Raw genomic sequence first — 23,726 nt, forward strand, 5'->3', positions numbered from 1 at the left:
TGCAGACCCTAAGGTCCTTAAAACAATATATATCGCGACAATTAGAAGTCATTTTGACTATGGTTGTATGTTTTTTGCTGATGCGAATACCCATCTTTTAAGGAAACTAGATATTATCCAAAATAGGGCCCTACGAATTATTACGGGGGCTATGATGTCATCTCCAATTAATTCTCTGGAAATAGAGGCTGGCATTGTTCCTTTATTTGTACGCAGATGTTACATCACTGACAAGTATGTTCTTAAACTAGTTAGTCGTGGTAACGAAGTAATTTATAGATACTTAAATAATATCAATATTCCAAATTATAATTTAATACCGTTTCCTAATTCTTCTTCCATAAGTGATGTTATAACTTATTTAAACTTTGAATTTCAAGATATAGTGTATTGGTCTAATTTGCTTCCCTGTTTTGAACATGATTACAATGATATTATGCGAGACGTGGTTGTTGAACTGGTCAAATTTGAATCGAAATATGACTTTTTGGAGTTTCTTGATGATAAGACTGATTTTGTTAAGTTATACACTGACGGCTCTAAAACTAAAGATAGGACCAGTTTTGCATTTTTTGACTCTTTTTTGAACATAGGAAAAGTTTTTGAATGTAGTAGTTATTTTTCAGTATTTTCGGCTGAAGTATTAGGCATAATTTATGCTTTAGAACATATTCGTAATTATTATATAACTATAAATAAGTTTTTGATTCTATCTGATTCGATGAGCGCTTTACAAGCGCTTAAAAGTAAATGTGTAAGTGCATCTGTAAATTATTTAATTTATAAGTTGAGAAGTTGTTTAAGTTCTTTGTTGAATAGAAATATTACTGTTGAATTTTGCTGGGTTCCGGGACATTCAGGAATTTTTGGCAACGAACTAGTAGACAAGCTTGCCAAATCTACAGAAGATATACAAGTTTGTGATTTAAAAGTACCTCAATCCGATTTAGTACCTTTTGTTAAAGAACTTATGATTAGACGTTGGAATAACTCATGGTCTAAATCCAAAGAAGTCAAAGGGAAATGGCTTGCAGAAATAGTCCCGGCACCCAGCTCCAAGTCGTGGTTTGAATACCAAAGAAAATATGTAGAAAGGGCATTTATTACAACTATATGTAGATTGCGCATTGGTCATGCTCGTTTTCCCGCACATCTTTTTAGATTAGAGCTAAGTGATTCTGCTGTTTGTGCATATTGTAATTTTGATGTATGTGATCTTGAACATATTTTTTTCCATTGTCCTTCATTTAATTTACAAAGGTTATTGTTTGTTGCTATGTGTATGGATACTGGTTTGCAAGTTCTGCCAAATTCAGTACAGGGCCTTATGAAATATCCACAATTATATCCTGTAATCTATCAATTTGTTACTCATACTATAGGTAGTTTGTAAATATTGTAAATATCTCATGTAACTATTAGATTCGTGTCTCATTTTTATGTGAATTAGTTATAAGTACTTATGTTACTTTTGTATTTCATGCTTGAGCTGATGGCCTAGTTGCCAATGCTCGTAATAAATTAAAAAAAAAAAAAAAAAAATGTGTTATTGTCACTAGTGTTTGGTTGATAAGTCCGCCTATTTTCTGTTGAAAATAGCCGAAAATGATCGGCGTTCGACTAAATACGTTCAGCGACAACTCTGGCGAACCAGAGCAAGATGCTAATTCAGCACTAACTGAGCTAGACAAAGGTATATAAACCTAACCTATATATTACACAAATAACCAACAAAGCATACAAATTCTATAATAAGTGAGTGATTGATTTACAGGGCTCAGATCAGGAAAAGTGGGTGAACAATGCGAAGCGATAGTCCGCTTTCCGCGTCTCTTCGAAAAATACCCATTCCCAATACTCATAAACTCGTCATTTCTGAAACTTGCCGATGTCTTTCGAATGGGCAATAATTTTCTTCGCTTGTGGGTACTGCGGGTGTGCCAGCAAAGCGAGAAGCATTTGGACAAGATCCTGAACGTTGATGAGTTTCTAAGACGAGTATTTAGTGTTCTACATTCAAATGATCCTGTAGCAAGGGCGCTCGCTCTTCGGACGCTCGGAGCGGTGGCTGGAATTATTCCAGAGAGGCAGAATGTACACCATGCTATTAGGCGAGGACTGGACAGCCATGACAATGTGGAGGTTGAGGCTGCTATTTATGCTACTACCAGATTTGCAGCACATTCCAAGTATGTTATTTTATTTTTGGTTTAAATTAGCAAAAACAAGCATTTATTTTAATTTCAGCACAGAACTCCCACTGAACCGCTAATACAGAGCTCAAAGAATAATGTTATCTGATTGTCAGTGGCAGTTTTAGTTTATAAATTACAGTACCACTTTCTTAACACTTTCAGTGCTACGAACCCGCTCTGCTAGTCAGGTTCATTTTCTATTGCAAATTGGGCGCTTGGCACTAAAAATGTTAATTTATGAATATTATTGTATTAAGACTAATAAAGAAGTGCTGGTGGCCTAGCGGTAAGAGCGTGCGACTTGCAATCCGGAGGTCGCGGGTTCAAACCCCGGCTCGTACCAATGGGTTTTTCGGAACTAATGTATGAAATATCAGCTGATATTTACTAGTCGCTTTTCGGTGATGGAAAACATTGTGAGGGAACCGGACTAATCCCAACAAGGTCTAGTTTACCCTCTGGGTTGGAAGGTCAGATGGCAGTCGCTTTCGTAAAAACTAGTACCTACGCCAAACCTTGGGATTAGTTGTCAAGCAGACCCCAGGCTCCCATGAGCCATGGCAAAATGCCGGGACAACGCGAGGAAGAAGATTGTATTAAGACTAATGTTGATGCTTGAAACAGTTTGAATTATTCTTTACATTTTGGTTTGTAATATGCACTCTAGGTCCTACTCATAGGTCTTATTAGGTCAGATGAAATTAAAATCTTCTGCAATTGGGATAGATTTGCATTAGTTTGATTTTTTTGTTCAATTTTCGAATGTTATAAAATCAACTTTCTTTATTCTGCTATAGGTTCAAATTTCACTGGCAAAACTTGGCTTATTTCATATATTATATAGCTGGGCCTTAGGAGGCTATATAGTTTTAAAATAGCTTTAACTAAGAGAAATACTTCCTTAGGGCTTAAATTCAATGTTTTGCTTACTTCAAAATAAAAGGAGCTTCTTCGTCAGATCAGTTAAAGCGTAAAATCTATAAGCTACACTTAGCCACTAAGATAAAATTTTAAGTTTAAAAAAGAAAATAACAATGATTGCTAAGAAAATGCAGTTTTCTATACATAGTCAATTAGTTATATTTTATACCATTTTCAGTGCCTTTGCAGTAGCCATGTGCAACAAGTTATCGGACATGGTGGAATGCGAGAGCACGGGCGCAGAGCGACGCGCCAAGCTCGTGAGGGCCTTACGGACTGTTCATGGAGGAGGTATTACATTGTTGTAGTTGGGATATCTGTTTTCTGTAAGGTGGAGGTACTTCCCCAGTTGGGCTCTGCTCTAGATCTGGAATGACATCCACTGGCTGTGCCCTACCACACAAAGAGAGATGACATTCACAATGCCCATACCTCTCTTAAAATAGTAGAATGCGAGAGAAGATGGAGGGAGAGAGAGTCTAATTGCTTATAAACTGTCATATATTGTTTAGATCCTTTTAAATGCATAACTTTATACTTTGACTTCTAGTTTCTTTCCTCTATTGTGTAATCATGGTATATTTTTTGCTTATGGACTCATAAATGGTTAAATTGAGGTTTTTTCCCGAACACAGTAGTACTGTACACTGTATATATAGCAGAGAAAAAGAATAGCTTGTTCACAGCTGTTCGTGCGGGTGGCGTCCTGAAACTGCTCCGTTCGCTCTTGGAACGGTTCCCATCATCAAGTTCGGTGCGCGCGGCTATCTCCGCGCTCACCGCCATTGCACATGACACTGTAGTCCATGTGCCTGATCAGGTAATAATGTTTATAACTCATTAACCTACACGAGACTTGCGCGATAGTTTCCTTTATTTTGTTTAGTATTATATTTAGGATTTTTATCAGACTTTAGCCGCAACTTGATTTAGAACCTCATGCTTACTTCAATCAAGTTCTTTCTCTACCTAACATAGTAGATTCGGACTAATACTAATTTCCATACCTATTTACTTAACTTATAACAATCAAAGATTTACAGAATAATGTACTTAGTCATCTTCAATATTTAACTTTTCAGTCATGTACTGTTTCGGTAAAAATACTTATTAGGTTACATATTATCTACATATGGCAGCAACAGATGTTGAGAAATGGTGCATCTAGATTGCCTAGATTTTATTTATTTTATAATATTATTTATTGTACTACTTATGTGATATATCTTATTTATGTAATATATCTTATAAGATTGTATGTAACTGACCTAAATTAATTAATTTTAAGTTTGGTTCTAGTCTACTATATGGATCTAGGAAATAAATAAATAATTGAAATTGCATTGAATTAAGGGTATACTTACTTAAAAAACTTCTAGATTAAAGACCTGATGTGTCTGTAAGGTGTCTTACTTAATTCAGTGTCCTAAATGACTTAGTCTCGAGATGTACAATAGTGTTTAGTAGGTAAGCAGTTAAGCATCCTGAAAATGAACCTAGTAAGTGTAATTTCTACACTAACTACTCTAACTGCGAACAATTTTATTAGCATCCTAGTTAGGGTGCCTGAATTGACTAAGGTGTATCAGGCCTTTTAGTCAAACTTCAGGTATTATTTCGTTTGCTTGACTGACTCCTAATATAAAGTAATGAATTCTCAGGTGGAACTGCTCCTCAGTATAGCCACAAACGACGCCCGATCATCCGTCCGTCGGGCCGCCCTACTAGGGCTAAAAACTTTAGCCCAACACGCAGCCCTATGGCCTGCTGCCTCCGTCCAAGCTTTAGTTCGAACAGCCGCCGATGCAGACCCTAAACACACCATGTTATGCCTCGAGGTTATGCAGGTGAGTTGAATAGTTATTTTCACCACAGCAACTGGTAAAGGCTTTTTTTTTTATACCACGAGGCTCTGTTGATTGTTCACAAACTAATGAGAAACTTGCATTTTATCCACGTGTGGAACAAAGTAATCAGATGCAAATTTTGAGTTGTTTCCTTAGAATCAGTAGAATTGACTTTTAAATTATGATTTTCGCCAAACTTTGCTCAAATACCTCTAAACGCTACCCTCTACACTTATTGTCACGCACGCAGCGGCTAATCCAGCGAGTACATAATGCTTGTGCGCGTTTTTGTTATAATATTCCGCCGCGCTCTCACGTGACGCCATAATTGAACCAAAACCGGATTTTGAAAATGTCCACTCGTCAAAGATTTCATTTAGCCATTTTGGTCTTCAGTGTTGTCAATATGCCATCCTACCTCTGCAACAAGCTTTTATGAGCACGGAATTCCAGGTCCAACGAGGTTAGGTCTGCAAGGTTCCTTCAGCTTGTCTGTCCTCCGCACCAGACAGCAGCGTTTCGTGGTAGCTTTAGGTATGCCGCCACGAAGTGCTGGAATTTAATCCCGCCACCGATCCGTGCATTGAAATCGATCTACACTTAAATATAAATGCCGAGCATACTTGCTGAATGATAAAGTCAACTAATTTGCTAATATAGTTTAAATAATATCCTATGTTTTTGTAAAACAATCAGTTGATCAGCAAATGACTAACCAACCTAACGGGGTAGGTTAGGTGATCAGCTGATTATTTACACAAAAAAAAATTGGCAACCTACGTAAGGTTTGTCGAGGCCTTCATGCGATTATTTGTGCCTCACCAGTACACTCGCGCGCAGCGTCACTCGCTGTTAGCGGAGGGCGCCGCGCGCTCCAGCTGTTAAGGTACAATTATAAAACTTAAATAAACAATAAAAAATTACTTCCCTATCATTCTGTCCTTCAAAAAACATACTTCCCATTACAAAACTTCCTTTTAGAAAATGGGTATTCAAGGGTAAAAATTTACAATATACACCGTATGCTGAGAGGTGACGGGTGAGGGGGCTGGACGCAACTGCGGCGAGGTAATAGCTGTTGGATCTGGGTAGCTCCGGCGCTGCGGAAGAGCAGCCCTTTCGCCCTCACGTAACGAAGTACACTCACTACACTCGGCTCCGCAGCTTCGGCGTGCTGGTCACCTGCGGCTCGCAGCCTGAGCCGCTCGCCTCGCTTGTTCCCGCGCCCCGGCACAGCGGGTGAGCGCTTCCCTCTCTCCGCGCCTCCGTTTTCGCAATAGGGACCGTGCGCGTTGGAGGGTCTGCCATCTTGTGGCCTGAATCGGAACCATAAACATGCACATGTACACGTCACGTGTTTTCTTGTGCATAGTAGGTTCTGCCATCTTGTGGGCTACATCGGAACAAAAAACATACATTTACACCTCGCGCCAAAAATCTGACGGGTCCTGTGCTGCCTTCTACAGTTCATGCACGCTCCCTATTGCTCTCTAGGGGTAGGACAGACAAGACCACGTGGATAGTGAGTGGGGTGTTTTGATTCGGTTTTAGATGACCTTAAGGATAATATCTTGTCACGTGAGCTGATTTCGCTCCACCTGGTATTCTGCCAATTTTTTAAATCAAACGTTAGCCACTTTATTATATCATATTACCATTCCTTTAATATGCAATACATCTCAACTAAACTGCTTAGAGACACGTTTTTTCTACCGACCAATTTTTAAATCTTGCTAGCCAAATAATATTTTGTCATCAGACTTGCTCGAAAAAGATTATTTCATGCAGGTGTTCTGAAGGACAAAGGCCTATATTGTTCCCGCGGGAGCTATAGGTTGTGAAAAAAAAGCTATAACTCCCTAGGGAGTTATAGTTTCTTTTATTATTAATTAGGTCACTAATTCATACAAACTAAGTATCGTAAATGAGTTTTACTTTTAAAATACTGATTTATTATGTTTAGAAATATTTATTTTTATTAATTTAATAGCCGTATAAAATATTTTTACATAAATTTCAATCGTGGCTGAATGCCGAATAGGTCTGTGCCTTCGATGCCTAACCTGTCAAGAAATGACAATATGGCGGACGAATGTTTGATACGTCATCGTATTTAAGGATTATTTCGCTTGAAATTTACTTCGCAAGGTTGATGAAAAACATTGTGTGCAACTCCGGTGGTAAGAATATTAGAAACTCGGGTCTTTAATTCCCTCCAGCCTGCTGCTGTCGGGAATTACCACCCTCGCTTCCAAAATTGCATTTACCCCCATCTTTGCACAATGTACTATTGCAGCTCAAAGTTCAATTACTTAATAAGCAGATAAATTATAACAGAAGCAGGACGATATTTGTTATAATGTTGACCGTTTGTGTGTCGAGAAACAAAACCCTAATTAGGATGTTAATAATGTATTTTCTTTCTTTAAAAGTACCTAGAGTATAACTTGCTGATGTATATAATGAGAGTTCCTTGGTTAACAAACTACTATAGTATCAAGCTGAATTCGGCTCGGGAGAACGTAGCAAATCCCAGGATCTGCTACCTGCCTACCTTTGCGGGTCAAAAGTTCCGAGGCCGCTGCGCTATACGTAGCATGATGTCAGATTCGTACCGTATGTTGATAGATCCTGGTGGAGTGCCCGGCGGTGATCGCCGACGCAGCCGGCTCGGCGCAGCGCGCCCTGCGCGAGCTGTGCGCGCGCGCCGCGCTGGACAGCGCGCTGCGCCCCGCCGCCACCGCCGCGCACGTGCTCACCCGCCGCGCCGTGCACTGGTAACTAGACCATCATCAGGGCGGCGAGCTGTGCGCCGGACAGCGCGCTGCGCCCCGCCGCCACCGCCGCGCACGTGCTCACCCGCCGCGCCGTGCACTGGTAACTAGACCATCATCAGGGCGGCGAGCTCTGCGCCGGACAGCGCGCTGCGCCCCGCCGCCACCGCCGCGCACGTGCTCACCCGCCGCGCCGTGCACTGGTAACTAGACCATCATCAGGGCGGCGAGCTGTGCGCCGGACAGCGCGCTGCGCCCCGCCGCCACCGCCGCGCACGTGCTCACCCGCCGCGCCGTGCACTGGTAACTAGACCATCATCAGGGCGGCGAGCTCTGCGCCGGACAGCGCGCTGCGCCCCGCCGCCACCGCCGCGCACGTGCTCACCCGCCGCGCCGTGCACTGGTAACTAGACCATCATCAGGGCGGCGAGCTGTGCGCCGGACAGCGCGCTGCGCCCCGCCGCCACCGCCGCGCACGTGCTCACCCGCCGCGCCGTGCACTGGTAACTAGACCATCATCAGGGCGGCGAGCTGTGCGCCGGACAGCGCGCTGCGCCCCGCCGCCACCGCCGCGCACGTGCTCACCCGCCGCGCCGTGCACTGGTAACTAGACCATCATCAGGGCGGCGAGCTGTGCGCCGGACAGCGCGCTGCGCCCCGCCGCCACCGCCGCGCACGTGCTCACCCGCCGCGCCGTGCACTGGTAACTAGACCATCATCAGGGCGGCGAGCTGTGCGCCGGACAGCGCGCTGCGCCCCGCCGCCACCGCCGCGCACGTGCTCACCCGCCGCGCCGTGCACTGGTAACTAGACCATCATCAGGGCGGCGAGCTGTGCGCCGGACAGCGCGCTGCGCCCCGCCGCCACCGCCGCGCACGTGCTCACCCGCCGCGCCGTGCACTGGTAACTAGACCATCATCAGGGCGGCGAGCTGTGCGCCGGACAGCGCGCTGCGCCCCGCCGCCACCGCCGCGCACGTGCTTTTTTTTATCACATTTGTGACAGCTGAAGCAAGGAGGAATATCTGGAGCAACTTTTACAGGACCTCTTTGAGCGTTTTCGGGCTAAATCTTGGAACTAGACGTTGTCGGGTTACGCGACGTTTCGCGATGGTTCCCCTCCACCCATCGCGAGCTGACGCGAGCTCCTCTCGAGCGTGCATGACGCGTTTCACACAGTTCACTCCTTATAACGCAGCTAGAAATGTCACCACCCTAAGTACAATCGGCAATAAATGTATTTTTAAACATTTATCGGAAAGTTATATTTTGTTTACAGTTACGAAGAAGGCATACCTGTGGAAGGCGCCGAATTAATGCTTGCCCTAGAGAATATAGTTATTGCGACGGGCGTACCGGACGGACAAGATAACATACGACCGTTGCGTATGGCTCTACGTTGTTTGGTTCGTATAATCTCTACGAGTATTATGACTTGCTATTATTGGTGACCATGTCAGCTTGAAATAGCACATCTAACACAAAACCATGTCTCTTGACAGGTACAACTATGCAACGCAGCACCAGTCGAATACGCACCCAGAACCGGGCGACTTTTGACTTCTCAACTTCGAGCAACTGGTTGGCGACAAGGGGGGCCTAGAGCTTTAGCCTTATTGGAGGCTTTAGGGGCCCTAGGGGGAGGCACTCATGGGGCCCTGACACTTACATTGACTGATCTTATGGATGGGTGAGTTATGTGGCTTTGTTTACTGTAGAAGCCGAATATTTTAATACTAGTCGTCTCCTTACTAAGCTGTTTTTACCTTCCAGATACTAAAATGCCAGTTCAATAGGCTAATTAACTACCAAATCGTCCTGTTTTTCGACCAATTTTGTACTAAGAAATGAGTTAAATCAAATTGTAATTTTAGTATTTGGGATATAAAAACAAGCTTTAACCAGTGACCTAGATTAGAGACAAGGAGGGCCTTGATCTAAAGCGTTACTGGAGGCTTTAGGGGTCCTAGGGGGAGGCACCCATGGGACCCTGACACTTACATTGACGGATCTTATGGATGGGTGAATTATGTAGCGTTGTCAACTCTAGAAGCTGAATACATTATTTACTAGGTACATGAGACCCTGTTAGGGCATTGAAATCATCTTAATTCTAATATTACTAGTGGTAACTATAATAATATATCATAATGATTGACTGTTGATAACAATGGGCTATATGTTGGAGACAATGAGGGTCTAACTCTTTAACCTTGTTGGAGGCATGAGAGTCCCTACTCCCTAGGGGGAAGCAAAGACTAAGGGCTACTGTTTCACAAAGAGTACCTTAAAATTTAGGTACCATAAATACCATAGGGGTTCATTTTTGCGTAGTGACATCTAGTCACACTGAGCTACTGGGAACTGGGTTCTGGGTTCTAGGTAGCTCAGCAGAGCGATGGGCTAGTGATCCACAGTCATGAGTTCTAGCCTCGCCCGACACAGTGATTCCACATTTAATTTATTTCTAAGCTTCATGCCATCTTTGCGTGTGTGTGACTTTATTCACACTTTGTCTATAAAACGGTATAAGTACATTTTATTCTACAGGGCTGACATATCAGAGCCAGTCGAAGACGGAACAGCGCTAGTTCTCCTCTGTACAGTAATATTCCAGGAACGAGCCGCCAAAGCGCTCAAATGCAAGATAAACGGCGCGTGGCAGGAGAAAATTAAGGAAGCTATCAGTAGCGCTGATGGGTGGACGAAATATAGAGTGGCTAGAGCTGCATTGCGGTGAGTGGGGCTTTATTGTACATTATAAGATGCATTGTTGTGTCTCTCTAGTTAAAACTTTCTAATGCAAGGTAATAGCGCTTGGCAGGAGACATTTAAGAAATATATTATTAAGGCGAAAGAAAAAGAATCAATTAATTATGAAGGATTTCGTACTTTACGTAAAAATAATTTACAAAGCTGTTCCTTTAATAAGAATTAAAGGAAATAACCGTCTGTACAATGGGGAATGTTCTATATAAAGAACTTTTTGATTTGGTGCCACCGTCGCGTTTTTATCACCAAAGAAACAAAGTTCATCCTCACTTTCTCGACTCGTGGCAAACCAAGAACAAGCGGGCATCTCGCTCGTTTTTGCCCAGAACGTGCAAGTTGTGGAATGAGCTACCTTCTGAGGTGTTTCCCTTGCGCTATGACATGGGGTTCTTCAAGAAGCAGGTATTTAGGGTTCTCAAAGGTTGGCATCGCATAAGTGGCTCCTCCGATGTTGCTTATGTCCATGGGCGGCGATGACTGCTTCCCATCAGGCCGCTGGTCTGCTCGTTTGCGGCCTATTACATAAGAATTTTTTTTTGGCGAAATGTTATTTTTTTTAAATTGAAGTATTTTATAAACCTTATTTATAACATTTTATGGATAGTTATCACAAAATGTGATATTTTATGTATAGTAAAGCCTGACAACAGTTTATTTAACCCTGAGATAGTGTCGCTGCAAACAATATGTATGGCAATAACGTGCGTACGTCATGTATAGTCGGGGTAGTGGGCATTGGCTTCATGTTGATACTCGTATAATGTCAAAACATTGCTTACAGAGAATTAGGTTCTTTCAATTTACCTATTCGTCAAAATCTGATTCTAAATATTCAATATTTATATATTCTTCGTTTTCTGACTCTGACGAATTCTGATTTCCATCAGATGTTGTGTCGCTTTCAGGACCACCAACCTCGATTATAAAACGTTCAGTCTCCAATTCGATTATAGGACCTTTATTCCTATAATATATAATTTATTAATGCGAAAGGAATGGTATCGGGCATTATCCATAACTATACATGTGGGTTCACTTAGATTTGGAATTGATTTCTGCGTAACCCATTTCTTAAGATTATTTTTATTCATCGAATCATGGTAATCTGCTTTTTAGCCAAGTGGCAAAAAACGGAATCCTTATAGATTCGTCATGTCCGTCGGTCTGTCCGTTTATGTCACAGCCCCTTTTTTCCGAAACTATAAGAACTATACTGTTCAAACTTGGTAAGTAGATGTATTCTATGAACCGCATTAAAAATAGAAAAAAAAAATCAATTTTGGGGGTTCCCCATTCTTAGAACTGAAACTCAAAAAATTTTTTTTCATCAAACCCATACGTGTGGGATATCTATGGATAGATCTTTAAAAATGATATTGAGGTTTCTAATATATTTTTTTTCTAAACTGAATAGTTTGCGCGAGAGACACTTCCAAAGTGGTAAAATGTGTGTGTGTGTGTGTGTGTGTGTGTGTCCTCCCCCTGTAACTTCTAAAATAACAGAATGATAAAACTAAACAAAATATATGATGTACATTACCATGCAAACTTCCACCGAAAATTGGTTTGAACGAGATCTAGTAAGTAGTTTTTTTCATATACGTCATAATATTATTATTTATTTTCATCAAACCCATACGTGTGGGTTATCTATGGATAGGTCTTCAAAAATGATATTGAGGTTTCTAATATCATTTTTTTCTAAACTGAATAGTTTGCGCGAGAGATACTTCCAAAGTGATAAAATGCGTGTCGTTTCTGATTTTTTTATATTTGAATCCTATACTCTGCATCAGTTTTCGTAAGTACTGTCTGCTGCCTGAAAATCCAATGTCTTTTTTCAAAGCAGTGAGCAGAGTTTTGATACTCGGTACTTGTTTTCATGAATTTTATGCCTTATGGCACATTTATCGAAGTCGTCTATTTGAATTCTCTTTTTGTGTGGGGCTTTGTTTTGTACAGGTGGCAAAGTCAAGACCGTCTCATTATTTTTAGAAATATTTTTTATCGTCGATCTACATAAATCTTAAATGAAATATTCAACTTAAACCAAACAACTAACAAGTTCAATACAACCGCACTATAAAATGTCAATACCGGTCATGTCAACAACCAACTTTAAAACATTGTTTATTGGAATGCTATGTAATTCTTCGTCTTTTTTAAGCTGTAAGTATTCGATTGCATTCACTACAATTTTTTTCGCATCTTTGGAAATTTTTATTGGCATTTTTGTAATAAAACCGTTTATATTTGAATATATTCGTAGATATTTTCTGTTTGTTTACATCGGTGACATTGGATGACATCCAACGTTCGTTGTCAAAGAGTACTTGTTGCCAGTAAAAGAAATTAGTACCATTGAAAATCCGCATAATGGCGAGGGTCAAATAAACTGTTGTCAGGCTTTAATTGAGTGTAATTATTGAAAATGAAAATGAAAATGATTTTTATTTCATAAATGTTGGGTACACATATGACAAACAAGGTTGGGTCTTCCTAGTAGATACGAAATACCTGTGTCAGGAAGTCCCGCTCCTCCATAATAAACAGTGGTTGTTTGTAACAATTGTAACTATCTGATTAATTATCTATAACTTAAAAACTAGAATTATTGTAATGCAGGAGACAGACAAGAGGAGACGACAATGTGACATGACTGCAGCAACTTTTAGAGGATTTTGCCTCTTTGAAAGTTTTCGGCCTAGATCTTGGAACTAGACATTGTCGCGGATTACGCGAACTTTCGCGATGGTACCCCTCCACCCATCGCGAGCTGACGCGAGCTCCTCTCAAGCGTCCATGACGCGTTTCACATTTTCAATTACTGTACAGATATGGGCACCACCGGCTAGCGGCCCATGTGTTGGAAGGGTTGTTGGGAGCAGCGAGTTCCGAGGCCACTCAGCGCTGGTTGGCATCTCTACACCGCGCTGCTAAAGCGGACGCAGAGCTTGTTGAACAAGGTGAGGTTTGATTGGTGTAGTATAGTACAGCTAAACACAGATTAGTAGTTATAGGTATATTATAACAATAACCTGATAGTTGCTTGTTTTTTTAATCTTAACGAGTGTCGCAAACTGTCGGGTCCTTCTTTCCTTGCTCATTGCTTTAAATAGAAAATAAAAGAAACGCAAGACATTGCAGTCATTACGTGCGTTGCTGTTTTGAAAGAACCGTATATTCTTTTCTAAAATAACGGTTAAAAGTTGCAGCAACCTGATAGTAGGTACCTGTCATTAGTATTTTCTCAGTTCTCTATTTTTTTTAAATATACATTTTGTTATGTACATTAAGTAAGTTTACACTGTTATTATTTTTTCAATTGTACATCAAAATTTTAAAATTAAGAAAGTATAGGTCTATAACAAAATATCTATATAAGAAAATAAATCGTTTTGAACAGCTTACTTAGTGACGCCATCTTGCCGAGCAAATTGGCTCGGGTGAGGCAAACGTGCTGAGGCAAAAGTTACACGAACACGCGGCCGCGCGAGGAAATTTTCTTCTATTGTCGTTACGAAACAGACAGCGATTAACTTTTCTGAACAACTCACGCAAATTGGGTATCACACTTTTCTGAAAACTCCAATCTAGCAAGATTCCAACATCCGAAAATTACCAACAATTTTTTCATCGATTTTATATCGAATCAACTTAAGTTGTATTTCAATCTCATGGGGTTCTGAAGTTACTTATCGAATAATGTAAGCGTAAGGCCTGAGTGGACGCTCAAGTTGGGCGTGCAGCGGGGCGGGGCGTGCGGCGTGCATGTTAAACAAATGAAACTCATACTGGTGTCCTGAGTCGACTCGACGCTGTTCAAAGCGAATGCCGAGCGGGCAACGCGGCGTCGAGCGGCGCGTCGCGGAGAGGTTCAAACCTGTTTGTGATTTGCAGCGGCAATAAGAGCGTGCAGTCATGTGGTGCAAACAAACATTAAAATACAATATAAACCAGCATTTTGGCTATCATCTCACACTTTATACAAAAATAGACTGTATAAATAAATGGAAGGTAAATTAAAGTATTTATTGTCACTTTTAATCCATTGCATCTTAAGGTTTCGTATAAAGTGGGAAATTCTTTAAACTGCCTTCTTTGCTTCAATACAACACTAGGACCTTGTTTTGTAGAAAAACAACACATTTTGAGCCATAAAGTCTCTTCTAAAAATAAATCAAGAATGACGTCCGACGTCTATGCCACGGTGAATGCGACCGATTATCACGAGCGGTGAGCGTGCACTGAGGCCGCTCGCTGGACGCTGCACGCTCCGCTCCGAGCGTCCACTCGGGCCTCACACTACGAGTTTCGGTTGTAGGTATAACGGGGCTGGAGGCCGCCGCGTCGTCGTGGGAGGTGGCGGGCGGCTGGGGCGGCGCGGGCGCGGCGGGCGGGGGCTGCGCCGGCTGCGCGGGCTGCGCCGCCTGCACGCCGCTCGCCGGCGCCTGGATCGCGGCGCGCGCGCAGGCGCTGGCCACGCTGGCCCGCACGGCGGACAGGGCCAGAGTGCTGTGCACCCAGCCCCCACCCGCAGTGGCACAGGTTAGGTCTTACAATTAGTATAACAGGTCTCGAAGCCTCCTGTGGGGCGCGGGCGGCGGGGGTGGCTGCACGGAACGCCGTTGACGAGGACTGTGTTGTGCACCGCAGGCTTACGTAAGTGTTTGGGGCGGGGTAGTAGGAGTGCCATGAAGCGGACCTTGGGACATAATTAGGGTATACTGGACGGAATGTTGCAGTATAGCAAATAGTACATTAGTAACTTCTTGGGGAACTGGGGCGGCGCTTGCAGGAGAAGGGCACAAAATCTTCAGACCTTTGATCTGAATCCCTTAGTTTCCTAATGTTTTTAGTATCTAATCATATTAACAGCAACGGCTGTAAGCAATATAGTATCCCATATTTACTTCAAAGTTCATTATCTTCGACATATTTGGCATCAAAGTTGAAGAATTTTAGGCCAAAAAACTGGTTTTCTGGCCATAACTTTTTTGTTAATTAATTTAAAATTAAACTCTGTCAAATTTTTAGAGACGTCAAAGACGAACCCAAATATGTAGATCTCATATATGTAATCCCTCATAGCAATCTAGTTACGAAAATAGTGTTTGTTTAGACAATGTTTATAAAAATCATAAAAAAATAAGTATTCATTTCTTACACTGTGTAAAACTCTGTAAAATTGTCTTAAAATTATTTCATTTCATTTATCATCATGAATATAATTACAACATAAGATGTTACAGTTATTTATTTAATTGTTACTCAGGCATCAAGGTCGCCATGCGCCGCAGCGGGCGCATGCGCGGCGGCGCTACGCAAAGCGGCGCGTTCGGCGCGCGCTGTGGCGGAGCGGTACGCGCACATAGCCAGGACGGCTTTCCACGCTGATGAGGCCACATTGACACATCTGCAAATGTATCCTTTTTATTGTACTTTAAATAAATTACGACCTTCTCATCAGTTCATCGAAATCTGTATTAAGTTTCTTGAAGTTAAATGTAATGTTTATTTTATATGAAGTTATCCGACAAAATTGAATATATATTTCTTTCAAATAAAATATCCTTTCGCTAAACACTGATAGCAATTATAAATTTACCAGTTATTCGTACTACCACCAGATGAAATTTCATGTACGTATAGCTTCGCAAATGAATTCGATAGCAAACAGAGGCATAATTAAAATTTCTAATAGAACCTTCAATCAATTGTCAATGGTCAATGTATGAGCCATCCATTTTTCTAATTACAAATTGGTTTCCCCGACTATATTTTTTTTATTTTTCGAAGAGATTTTACATAAACATTCATTTTCACATACACACACTTCACATACTACGTCCAAAAGAGAGGCATGGGCATTGTGAATGTCATCTCGCTCTGTGTAGTAGGGCACAGCACAGCGGATGTCATTCCAGATCTATAGCAGAACCCAACTGGGGAAGTACCTCCACCTTACAGAAAACAGCAGTCAAATAACACTAGACCCTACTCATAGTGTTGTGTTCCTGCCGGTGAGTAAGGTTACCAGAGCTCAACGAGGGGGGAGGGGGGGGGGTTAGGGTCGGCAACGCGCATGTAACTCCTCTGGAGTTGCAGGCGTACATAAGCTACGGAGACTGCTTACCGTCAGGCGGGCCGAATGCTTGTTTGCCTCCGACGTAGTATAAAAAAAAATGATTCCTTAACCCCTGGCGCAGTTCGCAGCACACTTTCACGCAGCTGTCGGAGTTCCTGGAGCGGCTCACGGGGCAGGCGGCGCCGCGCGCGCTGTTCGTGCCGGCGCTGCGCCCCGCCAGCCTCGACGAGAAGATTGCGCTCGCGCCCGCTGAAGCCATCCTCAACATTTCCAACAAGCTCTTTGACGACCCCACTACGGGCAACGGGATCACACATCGAGTAAGTTTCTTTTAAATAGGTCTTGGAAGTCGTTTTTTAGGTTTTCGAGTTCATAGATCCTAAAACGACGCCATCTATGATATGATTGTTGAGTTACTGGCGGTGGCGATGTGATCACGCACCGAGTAGGTACAACACACAACTGTGAATGAGTGTATCACAGTTATCAAATCTAAAATTATAGATTTAAAGATTACACTCGCCCCAGTTGAAGCCATCGTCGACATTTCTAACAAGCTTTTTGGCAATGAAATAACACGTCGAGTACTTTAGTAAGTTTCTTTAAAATAAGTTATGGGAGTAGTTTTGTAGGTTTTCGAGTTCATAGATCCTAAACCGACGCCATCTGTGGTATTTTTGTAGCATTACTGGCAACAGAACAAAACACAGCTATCAAAGAGTGTATCACAACATCACAATTATCAAACGTAAAGAGCCTAGATGAGAAGATTGCACTCGCCCCTGCTGAAGCCATCATAAACATTTCTAACAGGGTTTTCGAGAATCCTACGACAGAAAACAAAAAAAAATTACACATCGAGTAAGTTTCTTTATCTACACACATATCATAAACCGTCTATGATGCCTTCAAAATACTCACTTCGTTCGTTTCTTAAACCCACACTCGTGTATTTTAATGTATAAAACTACTATTAACCTTGTGACCGACGAAGACTGAAGCGCGCGACAAATTACACGATGACGTGCAACGCAAATAAGGTTAAGTTTTGGTAATCGTTTTTTAGGTTTCCGAGTTCATAGATCACTGCCATATAATTTCATTTGATTATTATAGGAAGCGTGCGTGAACTGTAGGAGCGGCATCTGTTTTTGACGTGAAGTATCAATGTCAACTCTTATTTTTTGATACAAAAGTCTATTTCGTCAGGTGACACAAAATCACAAATTACCACCACAAGTTCATGGCCATAATGAAGCATATTGCTACTAAAATAAGGTTGATTTTGGTTTATTCGTAATTAGTGACTTTTGCTTGTCACCTGACGATTTATTACAAAATTATACATAAAATAATAAAAATAACGAATAATAATAATATTTCAAAGAGGTCACTCTCCAACGCGTACTGTTTCTATAAACTTTAAAACCCGTGATTGGACTTACTCCCGTAATCATAAAACTTTACGGACCTCAGTTAATTTATATCCCTTTCTCTCAAGTATATAAGCCTTAATGACAGATTAAATCTCGCACTGTTAGTGCTTGTGAAAGTAGACATAGGCTCTCCGAAACATGTCGCGCGAGTGACAAAAAACACGTGAGTGTTATCCGTACAATAAGTTGAATGATAGACGATTAATAGCTAATTGAGACTTGTAGCGCGTTCATATAACGCCATAAGCCTATATAGGTACACATTGAGTTGCCGACATATTGCTGCTTCTTTCATAAATCGATGGTCAACTCTTTCTGACCCTTCTTACACGATAATGCTTAAGTAAGTTGGTGTTTTATTTGTAAATATAGGTAGAATAGAAACAGCTTAGACTCATTTTATCAAAAACTGTTGTTAAGGCCAATGTGGGAAGTCAGGGTAGTCCGTCATAGTCTAACAATTCTTGTATTTGTATACGTACGTCGCTCGGATACAGCCAGAAAGCAAGAGCTTCGCTCTTTCTGCTCCACTGACCTTCTGTTAATGCCAAGTCCACGTTGTCACATACTTCAGTATGTGTACCAACCAAAGATAATTTGAAATAGAGGTGGACCGTCAAAGAAATATTTCTAGCCACAGTAAATCAAAAAGTGGCGCCATCAAATAGATCAAAGGCCAAAGGTATGACGGCATCGTTTCGAGCGATGGGGCCCCAACCTTAGCCGACGCCCGGGCGCCACTTTCTGATCTTTAACACATATCAATTAAAGAATAAGGATTAAAGTCAAATGGCGTTTTAAAAGTTTTAATCATGTGTCGAAAGATGGCAATAAATTTACGGGGGCTACAAAGTTTCCTTAGACAATCCACCTTTCTTTCAAATTCTCTTCGGTACGACCGAAGAATGAAAAGTGAGGAAAGGGCTTGTAGACGATTAGTCCGCATTGAGCTGACAACGCAGTGTGTGGGCAGCACGCGGCGGGCGTGCTGGCGGCGGTGCGCGCGGCCGGCGCCGGCGCCGTGTGGCCGCGCGCCGTGTGCGAGGCGCGCGCGTGCGGCGCGCTCTGCAGGCTGTCGCTCACGCCAGGTACTTACTTATAATACTCTCCTCCAACACCAAGCGAATTGTCAACCATTATTATTAATAATGTACACATACATTACATACGGTTCCGTATATTTTAGTATTTGTTGTTATAGCGGCGACAGAAATACATCATCTGTGAAAATGTCAACTGTCTAGCTATCACGGGTCATGAGATACAGCCCGGTGACGGACGGACAGCGGAGTCTTAGTAACAGGGTCCCGTTTTAACCTTTGGGTACGGAACCCTAAAAAGGACAACACAGTGTTTGCTGAAAAAAGCTAAAAACTCTCGTGTCACATGTTAATGTTAATTTAAACGTGGTACTCGCTCTCGTAATTTTTAGTCGAATAATCGCTCGATTTGTTTCGATCCATTTTGAAAATCCTCCGTTCTCTGGTCTCTAACTTTCATGTAGTTTAGATAAGACTCAATTTTAATATGAAGCTGTATGGCTTACCTATTGTAAAACTACTTTACAGTACACATGGTGCTACTTTACCGCCCTAGTGCAGTAACTAGCACTATACGTGCGTATGTCGAAAATTTACAGGGCCATATGTACTGTAAAACATTGCACAATCAAGTGTAAAAATATGGGTGTACACATCTTACTCAAAAATATGTCCGATAGCATCTTATTCCAGTGTAATAAGAGCGTAGTACCATATAAATAAATAAATAAATATAATAGGACATTATTACACAAATTGACTAAGTCCCACAGTAAGCTCAATAAGGCTTGTGTTGACGGTACTTAGACAACGATATATATAATATATAAATATTTAAATACATAGAAAACACCCATGACTCAGGAACAAATATCCATGCTCATCACACGAATAAATGCCCTTACCAGGATTTGAACCCGGGACCATCAGCTTCGTAGGCAGGGTCACTACCCACTAGGCCAAACCGGTCGTCATATTTATGAGACGATTCTCTCGATACATATTTTTGCAGCTGGCTGTACAATACACGTGCGAAAAAGTAATTCGCAACCCGTGTCGATTTAAAACACTTTCTTTGGTCGAGTTTTACCTTATAGCCACTCGTTGCGAATTACCTACTTTTCGCACTAATATCATCTGGTCCGGCAGGAGGCCGCGGCGCCGAGCAGGCGGCGGCGCTGCCGCACACGCACCACCTGGCGCTGAAGGCCGAGGGGGTCATCCTGCCGCCGCCGAGAGGGTACACTTGCTACATTTTCATCACACTCGCTCGAAAAAGATCTTATTTCATGCAGGTGTACTAAAGGACAAAGGCCTATATTGTTCCCTCCCTCTACCTAGGAAATTATAACTTAATTAATTTTATTGTCTCTAATTCAGACGAACCGTGTAGGTTTACTTTTAAAATGCTGACTTTTCTAATTTAATATTTTTGTTTATGTTTAAAAAGATTGAATTTCAATAATTAATTATTTTTACACAATATTCAATCGTGGTTGAATGCCAGACAGGTCTGTGCCTTCGATGCCTAACCTGTCAAATAATGACAATATGGCGGACGAATGTTTGAAATATCGCCGTATTTCAAAATTATTTCGCTTAAAATTATTATTATCACCCTCGTGTCCAATATTTCACTTACCCCCTCAAGACAATGTATCATTTTCTATAGACCCTTAGGCCTGGCATCCACTGACGCCAGACGATCATGATACATTAGGTACTGTCTTCCCGGTTCGTATCCTACTGTCAACCGCAGACCGAGGCCTACCCGCCGTTACAGTGGAATAAATAATTAAAACATCTAATATATATGTTCATATCACTGCTGTTGGATCTCCAAATAAATAAAATAACGTGCAAAATACGTAAATAAGTTGCCTCCTGGGGTATTTCCTTTGCGCTACGACATGGGATTCTTCATGAAGCGGGTATTTAGGGTTTTCAATTGTCGGCAACGCTTAAGTGGCTCCTTTGATGTTGCTTATGTCCATGGGCAACGATGACCGCTTCAGGCGGCTAGTTTGCTGGCTACACTATAACATAACATAACATAAACAAACATGAATACTAGTATGTTCTATGCAGCAAGTCGCGGCCGCCGCGCCAGGTGAAGCTGGTGCAGCTGACCGTCACCGCCACGCCGCACCCGCGCTCCAACGAGAAGGTAACGTACTCGATTTAAACGAGGCAGTCGACCCTCCATACTTCCTGTTCAAATACGATTTAAATATTAGAAACCTCAATATCATTTTTGAAGACCTATCCATAGATGTATGGGTTTGATGAAAAAAGATTTTTTGAGTTTCAGTTCTAAGTATGGGGAACCCCCAAAATTTATTGTTTTTTTTTCTATTTTTGTGTGAAAATCTTAATGCGGTTCATAGAATACATCTACTTACCAAGTTTGAACAGTATAGCTCTTATAGTTTCGGAAAAAAGTGGCTGTGACATAATCGGACAGACAGACGGACATGACGAATCTATAAGGGTTCCGTTTTTTGCCATTTGGCTACGGAACTCTAAAAAGGCTCTGAATTAATATTATTTATATTAACTAGTAGTAATCGCTGTGGGCCACACATATTGTAAACAATATAGTAATTAGTTTTGTAAGTATTACTTGTAGTGGCTGTTTGTTTACCCTAATAAAGAGAAAAAAAATAAAAAATAATGTGAGTTAGACTGGCATATCAAAAGTTTGGGTTTGTTATTTGTATATGTACTTCGCTCATACACAGTCAGAAAAGAAAAGCTTCGTTCCTTCTGGTCTGCCGACCTTCTGTAAATAAAGTATGTGTACAAAAGCCAGAATTAGAGGCGACGAAGGAGCCTGCAGACGATTCAAAGTCTCCTCCACATTAACTATAACCAAAATGCCTATGTTATGCTCCACTTAAGTTAGATACTGTATTATTCTTGAATTGAGATGCGATAATAGTACATTACGATACAAGTGCGAAAAATTGGAAATTCGAAACGAGTGGCGATAAATTAAAACACGACCGAAGGGAGTGTTTTAAATCGACACGAGTTGCGAATTACCTATTCGCACATGTATCGTACAACGTTTTACAGTACATATGGCCCTTTAAATGTTCGACACAGTAACGTAATATGCTTTGCTTTGACGACCGGTTTGGCCTAGTGGGTAGTGACCCTGCCTACGAAGCTGATGGTCCCGGGTTCAAATCCTGGTAAGGGCATTTATTCGTGTGATGAGCATGGATATTTGTTCCTGAGTCATGGGTGTTTTCTATGTATTTAAGTATTTATAAATATTTATATATTATATATATCGTTGTCTAAGTACCCTCAATACAAGCCTTATTGAGCTTACTGTGGGACTTAGTCAATTTGTGTAATAATAAAAAAAAAAAAAAAAAAATTATGTCCTATAATATTTATTTATTATTTATGCAAATTTTCGCACTAGTGCGGTAAAGTAGGTACATATGTACTGTAAAGAGTATTCCCTCGCAGACGGTGGAGCTGACCAACGTGCCTCCGGTCCTGTCCGCTGTGCAGGCCGTGGCGCCGCTGCGAGACTTCTTCTCGGCGCAGCAGCTCGTGGCCGTGGCGGCGCCCGGGCTGTACACGGTGGCCGTGGAGGCTGCCTTCGTGGACCAACATGGCGCGCTCTGGAACACTGGGCCTAGGACCTCTATTGTCATTAAAGTAAGTTCAGGATATCGAATATCGAGGTATAGTAGAGGTTACCAGACCATCATCTAGTTTCACTTCAACTCAGTTGTCAGAGTGCAATATACATACATAAATAAATTATATGGAAAGTATCAGATGGGTCCTATTTTTGTCAACGAATGAATTCAAGATGGTAACCAAATATTGTACTCCTCAAATATACAGTATAAATAGAATTCCAATGTGTAGCATTTTATGAACACGATGAAATCATACGGAATGCACGTTATATTTAATACTTGTTATTTACAAACAAGAACAAAAGTCAAGGATCAAGAATGATAGTTTTCAAGGTCTCGTGTTAACGATGAATTTACATATTAACATGTGAGAGAAACATTAGCATATTTATCAACTACTTAGAATAGTTTTCCTTCATTTATCCTTGAGTAAAAAACAAAATGATCTATTATACAATTTTATTTGTATAAAGTCATATAATACTTGTTTTTTTACTTTTTACGAAAAGCCCGACCAGAAATATATGATCATTGTCAAGAGGGCGCTGTTATTCTCATGTATAGGTTGACAGTTCAGTTTAGTATGCAAAATTTAGTTCCAGTAAAATTCCGCAATATGGCGCGTGATTATATATTAATGGTCAGGCTTTATATGCATTAGTAAACATTCAACGAGTATTGAATGTCCAGGCATGACTAACGCAGATATAAATACAGATTGCTTATTGCAATGACATCATGTAATCTGCTAGAATCTGCAAATGTTTTCCTCATCAAAAACACCTTGTCAATGTAAAATATACTTCAATGCATTGAAATAAGGTCCTTTTTCAGGCTCACGAGGACTCCAGTGCAAAGGGTAATACGCAAACTGCTAGAGGAAGATTTTGAGAAAGCCGAAGTAATTTTTTTTAATTATTTATGTATAAGTAAATATAAGGTTTTTGACCGTAAAATATTAAAAAAAACATCCGATTTGTTTTAATTTC

At 41.3% G+C, this 23,726-nt stretch overlaps 1 protein-coding gene across 1 annotated transcript; it reads left to right on the forward strand.

The window, feature by feature from the left end:
- Positions 1–1,548: 1,548 nt before the first annotated feature.
- On the forward strand, positions 1,549–23,699 carry LOC133522572 (integrator complex subunit 7). Its single transcript, XM_061857918.1, has 18 exons — positions 1,549–1,693; positions 1,775–2,189; positions 3,295–3,407; positions 3,803–3,936; positions 4,778–4,963; positions 7,592–7,740; positions 9,016–9,142; positions 9,239–9,426; positions 10,287–10,472; positions 13,344–13,474; positions 14,833–15,056; positions 15,784–15,932; positions 16,718–16,916; positions 19,006–19,120; positions 20,222–20,312; positions 21,161–21,239; positions 22,556–22,750; positions 23,572–23,699. The coding sequence occupies exons 1-18, from the start codon at positions 1,606–1,608 to the stop codon at positions 23,626–23,628; spliced, it is 2,826 nt and encodes a 941-aa protein (XP_061713902.1). The 5' UTR covers positions 1,549–1,605; the 3' UTR covers positions 23,629–23,699.
- Positions 23,700–23,726: the final 27 nt, after the last annotated feature.

The sequence above is a fragment of the Cydia pomonella genome, chromosome 11 (genome assembly GCF_033807575.1).
Source record: "Cydia pomonella isolate Wapato2018A chromosome 11, ilCydPomo1, whole genome shotgun sequence".
NCBI lineage: Eukaryota > Metazoa > Arthropoda > Insecta > Lepidoptera > Tortricidae > Cydia > Cydia pomonella.

Bases quoted from the DNA above. Each gene is read 5' to 3' on its own strand.
- LOC133522572 (XM_061857918.1), top strand. From the start codon at position 1,606: ATGATCGGCGTTCGACTAAATACGTTCAGCGACAACTCTGGCGAACCA. The intron at 1,694-1,774 runs GTATATAAACCT...ATTGATTTACAG, and splicing joins ACTAACTGAGCTAGACAAAG to GGCTCAGATCAGGAAAAGTG. The intron at 9,143-9,238 runs GTTCGTATAATC...GTCTCTTGACAG, and splicing joins GTATGGCTCTACGTTGTTTG to GTACAACTATGCAACGCAGC.